The sequence below is a fragment of the Pecten maximus genome, chromosome 5 (genome assembly GCF_902652985.1).
Source record: "Pecten maximus chromosome 5, xPecMax1.1, whole genome shotgun sequence".
Lineage (NCBI taxonomy): Eukaryota > Metazoa > Mollusca > Bivalvia > Pectinida > Pectinidae > Pecten > Pecten maximus.
The window spans coordinates 749069-761327 of record NC_047019.1 but is presented as its reverse complement, the minus strand read 5'-3'; the positions used below and the strand labels follow the sequence as shown (position 1 = coordinate 761327).

General features: G+C 37.4%; 1 protein-coding gene across 4 annotated transcripts in view; it reads left to right on the top strand.

Annotated features, from left to right (window-relative positions):
* Positions 1-12259, top strand: part of LOC117326784 (FGFR1 oncogene partner-like) — a 49283-nt gene that overhangs the window by 11369 nt on the left and 25655 nt on the right. For all 4 annotated transcript variants that reach the window (XM_033883506.1, XM_033883507.1, XM_033883508.1 and 1 more), the window contains 3 exons: positions 6011-6067; positions 6466-6536; positions 9276-9337. In XM_033883506.1, coding sequence (XP_033739397.1) covers positions 6011-6067; positions 6466-6536; positions 9276-9337 — 190 coding nt within the window. The remainder of the gene's footprint in view (positions 1-6010; positions 6068-6465; positions 6537-9275; positions 9338-12259) is intronic.

Genomic DNA, 12259 nt, shown 5'->3' with positions numbered 1-12259 from the left:
CTTTGTGTGTGACTTTGTCTGACTACTTTGTCTGTGACTCTGTGACTTTGTCTGTGACTTTGACTTTGTCTGTGACGACTTTGTCTGTGACTCTGTGACTTTGTGTGTGACTACTTTGTCTGTGACTTTTGTATAATTAGTGTTGTCCGGTGCTTATTTTTCTATATATGGGACTTTGTGTCCAATCATTGGTCTTTGTCCTCAGCCTACACAATTAGTTTTTAGCTCTCCTGTCTGAAGGGCAGTGTGATGCATCGATGCATTGTCTATCCTTGATTTGTATCGCGATACTTGAAAATGTGTAGTTATCTTCCTTGACCAAAGTTTGCTTACGTGTTGCTGTAAACAATATGGCTGACAAGGCTGTTCAAGCGGCCTATATAAAGCTGCCTGTTGGAGTTCTTTAAAATCAAAATTATCTAAATTCAAGAATGTTTTGTGGGAAACGGACACAAAGTATGTTTTTTGTAACAAATGTAGACAAAGACTCTAATATTCCGAAAATACCACAAGCAAAACATGACTTCTGTACGATGAAATGCCAGATATCTGATAGGTCATCAGCTTCCCATATATCGCGATACGTATCGATCGTGACCCCTGTATCGCGATACGAATCATATCGCTACCCACCTTCCGATACACAGCTCTGTCATTAACGCTTCAAAGATACCAGTGATTTTCTTACCCTAATTATACAAGGGCATGTACCTTTTCCACTGGGAAAATATATTTTTTCAATTTCGGGGAAAATGTACTTTCTTCCAAGCTGAAAAATAACTATTAAAGCAATGGTTTAATATCATTTTGAATATGCATGATATAGCTATGATCAATCAATTATAGCATTGGCTTGTGAAATGTATTATGATCAACACTTTTTCATACAAGGAAACTTACAATTTCTGATTGGGAAAATATGCACTAAAAATTGGGAAAATACAGCAAAGTTTCTTTAGGGGAAGGGGCCTGTATTGGCCCCAAATCCATGAAAAAAACACGTCATCAGATCAACAATCAACAGTGAATCCTATTGTATCCTGACTGGTCAAAATGGATCACTTCTCCAAACCAAACCCTCTCGAAAATGTACTGTGTCTGATTGGTTTAGAGAAGTTTCACTGTACATTGTTGAGAAAATCAATACCAAGTGCTACACACAGTAGATAAATTAGTGCCGAGATCTCCACCACACATTGAGGGGCGCCGAATGCTACATGCTTATATCGCTGCTTGTTTATAGCTTCATACTAAAGCTACTGTCTGGGTTCTGTATATATCTTGTATGATAATTTTTGGGTTATGTTATGTTCAAATGTAATGTGGGCATAATAACATTAGTACATGTATTAAGTACACAAAAACAGGCTTTATCTAATTCATATACTTATTATATGATAAAGAGGATTTACAATTCAGAGTCAGAATCTATGCTGGACATTTCTTTATTGAGTGTCAGGACAGTCCACTCAATGGGCCTCATTTCTTTATTGAGTGTTAGGACAGTCCACTCAATGGGCTTCATTTCTTTATTGTGCGTCAGGACAGTCCACTCAATGGGCCTCATTTCTTTATTGAGTGTCAGGACAGTCCACTCAATGGGCCTCATTTCTTTATTGAGTGTCAGGACAGTCCACTCAATGGGCCTCATTTCTTTATTGAGTGTTAGGACAGTCCACTCAATGGGCCTCATTTCTTTATTGAGTGTTAGGACAGTCCACTCAATGGGCTTCATTTCTTTATTGTGCGTCAGGACAGTCCACTCAATGGGCCTCATTTCTTTATTGAGTGTCAGGACAGTCCACTCAATGGGCTTCATTTCTTTATTGAGTGTTAGGACAGTCCACTCAATGGGCCTCATTTCTTTATTGAGTGTCAGGACAGTCCACTCAATGGGCCTCATTTCTTTATTGAGTGTTAGGACAGTCCACTCAATGGGCCTCATTTCTTTATTGAGTGTCAGGACAGTCCACTCAATGGGCCTCATTTCTTTATTGAGTGTTAGGACAGTCCACTCAATGGGCCTCATTTCTTTATTGAGTGTCAGGACAGTCCACTCAATGGGCCTCATTTCTTTATTGAGTGTTAGGACAGTCCACTCAATGGGGCCATTTCTTTATTGAGTGTTAGGACAGTCCACTCAATGGGCTTCATTTCTTTATTGAGTGTTAGGACAGTCCACTCAATGGGCTTCATTTCTTTATTGAGTGTCAGGACAGTCCACTCAATGGGCCTCATTTCTTTATTGAGTGTTAGGACAGTCCACTCAATGGGCCTCATTTCTTTATTGAGTGTTAGGACAGTCCACTCAATGGGCTTCATTTCTTTATTGAGTGTCAGGACAGTCCACTCAATGGGCCTCATTTCTTTATTGAGTGTCAGGACAGTCCACTCAATGGGCTTCATTTCTTTATTGAGTGTCAGGACAGTCCACTCAATGGGCTTCATTTCTTTATTGAGTGTCAGGGCAGTCCACTCAATGGGCTTCATTTCTTTATTGAGTGTCAGGACAGTCCACTCAATGGGCCTCATTTCTTTATTGAGTGTTAGGACAGTCCACTCAGTGGGCTTCATTTCTTTATTGAGTGTCAGGACAGTCCACTCAGTGGGCTTCATTTCTTTATTGAGTGTCAGGACAGTCCACTCAATGGGCCTCATTTCTTTATTGAGTGTTAGGACAGTCCACTCAGTGGGCCTCATTTCTTTATTGAGTGTCAGGACAGTCCACTCAGTGGGCTTCATTTCTTTATTGAGTGTTAGGACAGTCCACTCAATGGGCCTCATTTCTTTATTGAGTGTTAGGACAGTCCACTCAATGGGCTTCATTTCTTTATTGAGTGTTAGGACAGTCCACTCAATGGGCCTCATTTCTTTATTGAGTGTTGTTCTTGCTGTTCTTATTGTTTGATTTAAAAGTAAAAACAAATACATGATCAATGACTTTATGCAGTTTTTAAACGAACATTAATGTTCGGTTATTGTGATCAAGAACTGGACTGAGAAATATAACCATATATGGTAGCCACATTCACCAATACGCCATCTACTGTCAGTTTCAATGAAATATGGCTGCCCCCATTGCCTTACGCTTCAAATAATTTACTTGCAAAAACATCTTCGTTTTATATAGTAGTTTTACCGAAAAGGTTGAAATGTATTCAGTAGGTGTTTTCAAGATGCATACGATTTGAGAAATGCATAACGCTAGCGAAATGAGAAGACTAAATGAACCTGAACTTTGCGAATAACTCCAGGTCAATATGTTTATATAAACAACTATTGCGCAGGCGCATTCGTCTCCGGATGTTTAGAAAGTTTTGCTCTTCTGTGTTCTTTCCAAAACGGCTGACATTATAACATAGGTCTGCAAATTTGTCCGCGATTTACTTAAATGTGTAATATATATATTCTAGAATGTTACATCATTATCAACTAGGTGTGTATTTCTATAATTTAGAGAAAGAAATATATCAATGACGGCATACGAGACGATACATTGGATCATACTATACTGTAGTTACTGTACGTGTTTGCGAGAAAGAACTGTACATATGTATAGGCTTACAATTAGGTGGCATTTGTGGTCAGGGCGACTGGTCATAGCGTTAAAATTGTCATCGATTTCCATATACCATTTTCCTTTGACGAAAATGACCCAATAAATCAAATGCAAATGATAATATCTTGCTATGTGCACGGGATTGCTTGTTGTAGGCGATACTTGGAACGTATTTACTGTTGTAAGGGAGGTAACTGCAAGATTTACGGAAATCAAAAATAAACCAATTTGATTGGTCGATTCTTCCTTCACTTTGGCATGGGGTTTACAATCGAAGTGACAGATAACTACGGCAATATTCAGATGATATCAACAATAACATTTTTGGTTACGTGTGGTTGGCAGTTGTTGTCATGTTTAAAATGAACAATTATATAGCTTGTTTTTATTTCGGCAAAGACGAGAATATTTACTGAAACGGACCACACGTGAAGCAGACTTGGAAATACCGAAACGAAGAAAAATCGGGCTTAATTATAATATAAATTGGCATTATTTTCAGAGGATTGACCAAAATATATGTTCTGCAATGCCTGATTGTATCATATATAAAATATTAGAGGTTTATTTGACCGAATTTTAAATTAACCATTCATTTGCGAATCGCGGCCCGATTGTCGTTAGAGTTGAATTACCGAAATGGCCGATAGTCGACCCAAAATCGATATTTTTACGAGAATTTTTTTTTTCTTTTACCTGAAAGTATTTTGAAATAATTTGCAAAATACCGAATTCACGACCAAATTTTCGATTGCGACGAACTTCTGTGACGGTGTTAAGTTCATGTTGAGTTATGTCTGATTAAAAGCAGCTGTTACATGGCTACGTTTACTATGCACTACGTCTACTAGGTATTTTTTTTTTAAAGACGGAAATCCGGATTATCTAAAAACAAATGCAAAAATACTTGTGATATTCACTTAATTTGATATTCATTCGTTAATTGTTATCTGTAGTTTGATAACTTCTGATATATTGTGATTGATACTCTATATAATATTGCTGTGGAACTTGTGTTATTTTTCAAACAAATTCATTTTAATAATTTGTTAATTTAGAATTTTCATCAAGTCATAATCAAGACTTGAAATTCTCACTACACCATACTTCAAACACAGAGTAATCGATGAATTGATAAACTGAAAATTTAAGTCAAGCAAATGAGTTAATATTTACAATGTACCTTAAATATTTTTTCAATATTTGTGCCATGCTGTTACAAGATTTCAGTTACAATTCTAAAATTGAATTAGTATGTAAATATATGTTATCCTGTCAATATCCACAAAGCGAGTGGTCTACTGTACTCAAAGTCATGCCAGTAGATAGCGGTACATATACTTACTGCTTACATCTAGTGCTTACTTGTGTGAACTATTAATCAATAACAAAATGGTTCATATATTTCTATATATGACTTCACAAATTATGTGGTGTCTGAAGATCTGAATGAAGTGAATAAACGATGTATTAAATTATTTTTATGAAATATTCAAGTCACAGATCATTCTCTTTTTTAAAATATTGATTTCAGGTCCATTTTGGTAATTCAAATATGACGGCAATCAGGCCTCGAATGGCGAATGATTACAAAAAATTTAAATACGTCTCGGTCAAATAAACCCCTAATATTTTACATATGATTAATTTTGACATTGGAGAACATATAATTGTGTCCATTCTCTAATATAAGCACTGGTAGAAAGTACAGAATAGAGCTTGATAAATATATAATCAAAATTACTAATTACCCCGGTAAATATAACATTTTACGTAAACCTCCCATGACTGATGGTGAACTTAAACTTGCAAATCTCCTGTGTCATTCCAATTTTGATATGTGTAAATATATACACGAACGGTATATATATAGATATAGATATGGAATGATTCACAAATTTGCATACAGTTATGGAATCTTATAACACCCCGAAAACTGTTCTCTCCACATAAAGGATGTGATTTGTGCAATTACATTTCTGAACTGTGTGGTTCACTATGATTGGATGGTCAACATTGGAAAGGGACAATAAATAGGGAATGTGTCATCCCATCGAATGGACTGTAACCTTTATCAGTTTGAAGTTGAAAATGAAGCTTGAAGTTTTCTTTTCCTGTTTGCTGAATTATTTGATGAAGATAGTCTTTATATGGTTGTTATTCTTTATCACATTGTGTACAATGCTGTAATTATACCAGAAGTATATCTTCTCATATAAAGATTTATTAACATCAAATGATTCCTGAACAAAAGGAGTCAAGTTTTTTGTTTTGAAGTACCATACATGCTTGAGTACAGTTTCAATAGGATACATTCCTAATCCGGGCCTTGATTAGCAGCTCTGGTTTTGGTTTTCAGTAGTTCTTTATGTGTGTTTCATTCTTTGAATGTAATTAGGACTTACATGTTTTTGGACATAGTGATTTCAGAAGTTTTTTGTTTATTTTCAGGAATTAACAAAGAAACAGTTATTAGATGCACAGAGTAAATTTGATTACTATGACAAGGTAAGTCACAATTACATGACAAGTTAGGTCACAATTACATGACAAGGTAAGTCACAATTATGTGACAAGGTAGGTCACAACTATGTGACAAGGTAGGTCATAATTATGTGACAAGGTAAGTCACAATTACATGACAAGGTAAGTCACAATTACTATGACAAGGTAGGTCACAAATACGTGACAAGGTAGGTTACAACTATGTGACAAGGTAGGTCACAATTATATTGCAAGGTAGGTCACAATTATATTACAAGGTAGGTCACAATTATGTACTGAAAATCTAAATTGAAACTCACAGAAGCAAGAATGTGTGTATGTTTAATTTGTGTGCACTTCAAAGTTTTCAATAACAAAAATCTAAATATATTGTTCATAGCATGCTTCTTATTTATTTTCAGGATAGAAATGGAGAAATTGATAAAGACGAATTAAGGGAATTATTCATGGACATGTTTCCAAATTTTAATAGGTATGTATACAAAAACACTTCATTACTGTGCCACTACCATACTGTCTTGATTTATAATTAATCTCCTTAATTAGGAGTAGGATCACAACACCTGTAACACTACCATACTGATGTGATTTATAATTAATCTCCTTAATTAGGAGTAGGATCACAACACCTGTAACACTACCATACTGATGTGATTTATAATTAATCTCCTTAATTAGGAGTAGGATCACAACACCTGTAACACTACCATACTGATGTGATTTATAATTAATCTCCTTAATAATGAGTAGGATCCCTCATACAGATACCCTAATACAATACATGTATCATGGGTCCCTACACTTTATCAATAGCCCTCCACCTCTGCGTTGCGAGTTCGAAACCTATGTGGGGCAGTTGCCAGGTACTGACTATAGGCCGGTGTTTTTTCTCCGGGTACTCCGACGTTCCTCCTATCCAAAACCTGGCACGTCCTTAAATGACCCTGGCTATTAATAGGACGTTAAACAAAAACAAACAAACAAAATGTCATACATGTCCATAACTGTTTTCTCCAGAGATATAATCCAGAACATAGAATATAAGGTATGCTTTCAGAGATATAATTATACCCCCCGCAACGAAGTTAGGGGGGGTATACTGGAATCAGGTTGTCCGTCCGTCCTTCTGTAGACACAACGATGTACCGGCTACTCCTCCTAAACTACTGATCCGATTTCAACGAAACTTCATGACAATAACCCTTATACATTGTAGATGTGCGTAATTTATATAACATCGTAATTTTTTGGTTACCATGGTAACCAGGGCACAAAACTTAGTTTTTTGGTCTACTCCTCTTATGGTTACCATGGTAACCAGGGCACAGAACTTAGTTTTTTCATGACAATAATCCTTATACATTGTAGGTGTGCGTAATCTATATCACGTCGTAATTTTTTTGTTACAATGGTAACCAGGGCACAAAACTTAGTTTTTTGGGCGAGTTTGATGCAACGATGTACCGGCTACTTCTCCTAAACTACTTATCTGATTTCAACGAAACTTCAAGACAATAATCCTTATACATTGTAGATGTGCGTAATCTATATCACGTTGTAATTTTTTGAATAAATCCCATTCACACTTTACCTTTCTCATAACCTTTTAAATTTTTTTCTTTGTTATAAATTGATCAATTGAAAAGATTTTCTCATGTGAAATCATTTCATGTCATGTACAACAATTTATTCATAATATAGATAAAAAAGAATTAGGGTAACCAAGAAAACTGAATACGACTAAGTGAAATTTAATTGTATATCTCGTTTATTGTATAAATGAACACATAGTAACGATGGAGGTTGCAGGAGCGGGGGGGTATGAGTTGGCCCTCTGGACGACAGTTCTAGTTTTGTCATGGTCATACAAAGGTAGTTTCTAAAAATAGATCATGGTTACAGTGTCTGAATTACAGAAAATATATAGTTCCCTGCAGGTAGGGTGTATTAAGACCTACTGCTCACATTGCATGATTGTAAGAGGCGACTAAATTTGGGATCTTAACATTTCTCTTCTTTTTAAACAATTTTCTTCTTCCTAATATAACCCTTGACACTAATAATTGGCCTTTAGTCAAGTGTTCGCCCCTGTGAAGAAGACTTTGGACCCTGTGCCCTGGCCTTTAGTTGAGTGTTCGCCCCTGTGAGGAAGGCTTTAGTCCCTGTTCCCTGTGAGGAAGGCTTTGGACCCTGTGCCATGGCCTTTAGTCGGAAGTGTTCGCCCCTGTGAGGAAGGCTTTGGACCCTGTGCCCTGGCCTTTAGTCGGAAGTGTTTGCCCCTGTGAGGAAGGCTTTGAACCCTGTGGCCTGACCTTTAAGTTGAGTGTTCGCCCCTGTGAGGAAGGCTTTGTCCTCTGTCCCCTGGCCTTTAGTTGAGTGTTCACCCCTGTGAGGAAGTATTTGGGTTCTGTCCCCTGGCCTTTAGTTGAGTGTTCATCCCTGTGAGGAAGGCTTTGGACTCTGTTCCCTGGCCTTTAGTCGGAAGTGTTCGCCCCTATGAGGAAGGCTTTGAACCCTGTCCCCTGGCCTTTAGTCGAGTGTTCGCCCCTGTGAGGAAGGCTTTGGACCCTGTGCCCTGGCCTTTAGTCAAATGTTCACCCCTATGAGGAAGGCTTTGGACCCTATGCCCTAGCCTTTAGTCGAGTGTTCGCCCCTGAGAGGAAGGCTTTGGGTTCTGTGCCCTGGCCTTTAGTCAAGTGTTCGCCTCTGTGAGGAAGGCTTTGAACCCTGTCCCCTGGCCTTTAGTCGAGTGTTCGCCCCTGTGAGGAAGGCTTTGAACCCTGTCCCCTGGCCTTTAGTCGAGTGTTCGCCCCTGTGAGGAAGGCTTTGGACCCTGTGCTCTGGCCTTTAGTTGAGTGTTCGCCCCTGTGAGGAAGGCTTTGGGTAGACTGGTTCGCTTCTTGTCAGTATACTGTGACCGGATGAGGTGACCTTTTGGGTGTCTCTGTCAGTACCCTACAGTCGACATAAGTTCTGCACTGTCAAGAGACAAACACGAACATCTGTAACCTCTAAAATACATTCACTACATAAATGGAACTAGCAGACAGGGGAGGTCGTCCTTAAATGACCTTAGCTGTTGACAGGACATATTAAACAGTATAAAGTCGTTGCCAACCTTTAAGTTTTCTAGGTTTGGTATACCCATAGGTACATGTATGATGTTCAGCAGTGTTTTGTTATTGTCACTGAGTTTGTTTTGTCTCTTCAGAAATATGCTGGATCGGTACGTCAACGATGAGTTCCGTGCGGCAGATCGTGACTTCAGCAGTAGTAAGTGTAGCGTATAATTCCTTTATCAATATCCAGTTTGTCGAAAGAGTAATCGCTCATTAAAAATAAGATAAGGAAATCAGTGTAAAGAATGAAAAAAACCTTAATTTTCTTCTTCTTGGTGAAATTTTTATTCAGACAAAAACAAGAAGAAAAACAACATGACTAAAGTTGTTTGAATATGCCGAATTATAGAAGTAGTTTTTTTTCAAGGTTTTAATTTTTCTGTGCCTTATCAGTATATAACTATAGAGAAAAATAAGTCCTACCCAATCTGTTGTAAGTTGTTTTTCTGTGTGTCCCAGTCTGTGGTCCAAGTCTGTGGTCCAAGTCTGTGGTCCAAGTCTGTGGTCCAAGTCTGTGGTCCCAGTCTCTGGTCCGAGTCTGTGGTCCAAGTCTGTGGTCCCAGTCTGTGGTCCAAGTCTGTGGTCCCAGTCTGTGGTCCAAGTCTGTGGTCCAAGTCTGTGGTCCAAGTCTGTGATCCAAGTCTGTGGTCCAAGTCTGTGGTCCCAGTCTGTGGTCCAAGTCTGTGGTCCAAGTCTGTGGACCCAGTCTCTGGTCCAAGTCTGTGGTCCCAGTCTGTGGTCCAAGTCTGTGGTCCAAGTCTGTGGTCCAAGTCTGTGGTCCCAGTCTGTGGTCCCAGTCTGTGGTCCAAGTCTGTGGTCCCAGTCTGTGGTCCAAGTCTCTGGTTCAACTTAGGTGTAATAAACAGAGTTATAGCTCTTTGTTCAACAAAAGTAGTTTGATTTCTTGTATATCTTGTCACTGACAGTTAATATATTAATATACCAACTTGAATTGATAGAGGGATATGTGGTCTTGTGCCCCAAGGCTTTGTTGATGTAGAGATATACATTATAGAGTATTACAGAGATGTCCTTGTTGTTTGTAGATGATAGAGTATTACAGAGATGTCCTTGTTGTTTGTAGATGTACATTATAGAGTATTACAGAGGTGTCCTTGTTGTTTGTAGATGATAGAGTATTACAGAGATGTCCTTGTTGTTTGTAGATGATAGAGTATTACAGAGATGTCCTTGTTGTTTGTAGATGTACATGATAGAGTATTACAGAGGTGTCCTTGTTGTTTGTAGATGATAGAGTATTACAGAGATGTCCTTGTTGTTTGTAGATGATAGAGTATTACAGAGATGTCCTTGTTGTTTGTAGATGATAGAGTATTACAGAGGTGTCCTTGTTGTTTGTAGATGATAGAGTATTACAGAGATGTCCTTGTTGTTTGTAGATGATAGAGTATTACAGAGATGTCCTTGTTGTTTGTAGATGTACATGATAGAGTATTACAGATATGTCCTTGTTTGTAGATGTACATAATAGAGTATTACAGAGATGTCCTTGTTGTTTGTAGATGTACATGATAGAGTATTACAGAGATGTCCTTGTTGTTTATAGATGTACATGATAGAGTATTACAGAGATGTCCTTGTTGTTTGTACATTATAGAGTATTACAGAGATGTCCTTGTTGTTTGTAGATGTACATGATAGAGTATTACAGAGATGTCCTTGTTGTTTGTAGATGATAGAGTATTACAGAGATGTCCTTGTTGTTTGTAGATGATAGAGTATTACAGAGATGTCCTTGTTGTTTGTAGATGATAGAGTATTACAGAGATGTCCTTGTTGTTTATAGATGATAGAGTATTACAGAGATGTCCTTGTTGTTTGTAGATGTACATTATAGAGTATTACAGAGATGTCCTTGTTGTTTGTAGATGATAGAGTATTACAGAGATGTCCTTGTTTGTAGATGTACATGATAGAGTATTACAGAGATGTCCTTGTTGTTTGTAGATGATAGAGTATTACAGAGGTGTCCTTGTTGTTTGTAGATGTACATGATAAAGTATTACAGAGATGTCCTTGTTGTTTATAGATGATAGAGTATTACAGCGATGTCCTTGTTGTTTGTAGATGTACATGATAGAGTATTACAGAGATGTCCTTGTTTGTAGATGTACATGATAGAGTATTACAGAGATGTCCTTGTTGTTTGTAGATGATAGAGTATTACAGAGATGTCCTTGTTGTTTGTAGATGTACATTATAGAGTATTACAGATATGTCCTTGTTGTTTATAGATGATAGAGTATTACAGAGATGTCCTTGTTGTTTGTAGATGTACATGATAGAGTATTACAGATATGTCCTTGTTTGTAGATGTACATGATAGAGTATTACAGATATGTCCTTGTTTGTAGATGTACATGATAGAGTATTACAGAGATGTCCTTGTTTGTAGATGTACATTATAGAGTATTACAGAGATGTCCTTGTTGTTTGTAGATGATAGAGTATTACAGAGATGTCCTTGTTGTTTATAGATGTACATGATAGAGTATTACAGAGATGTCCTTGTTTGTAGATGTACATTATAGAGTATTACAGAGATGTCCTTGTTGTTTGTAGATGATAGAGTATTACAGAGATGTCCTTGTTGTTTATAGATGTACATGATAGAGTATTACAGAGATGTCCTTGTTGTTTGTAGATGATAGAGTATTACAGAGATGTCCTTGTTGTTTGTACATGATAGAGTATTACAGAGATGTCCTTGTTGTTTGTACATGATAGAGTATTACAGAGATGTCCTTGTTGTTTATAGATGTACATTATAGAGTATTACAGAGATGTCCTTGTTGTTTGTAGATGTACATGATAGAGTATTACAGAGATGTCCTTGTTGTTTATAGATGTACATGATAGAGTATTACAGAGATGTCCTTGTTGTTTGTAGATGATAGAGTATTACAGAGATGTCCTTGTTGTTTGTAGATGATAGAGTATTACAGAGATGTCCTTGTTGTTTGTAGATGTACATGATAGAGTATTACAGAGATGTCCTTGTTGTTTGTAGATGATAGAGTATTACAGAGGTGTCCTTGTTGTTCATAGATGTACA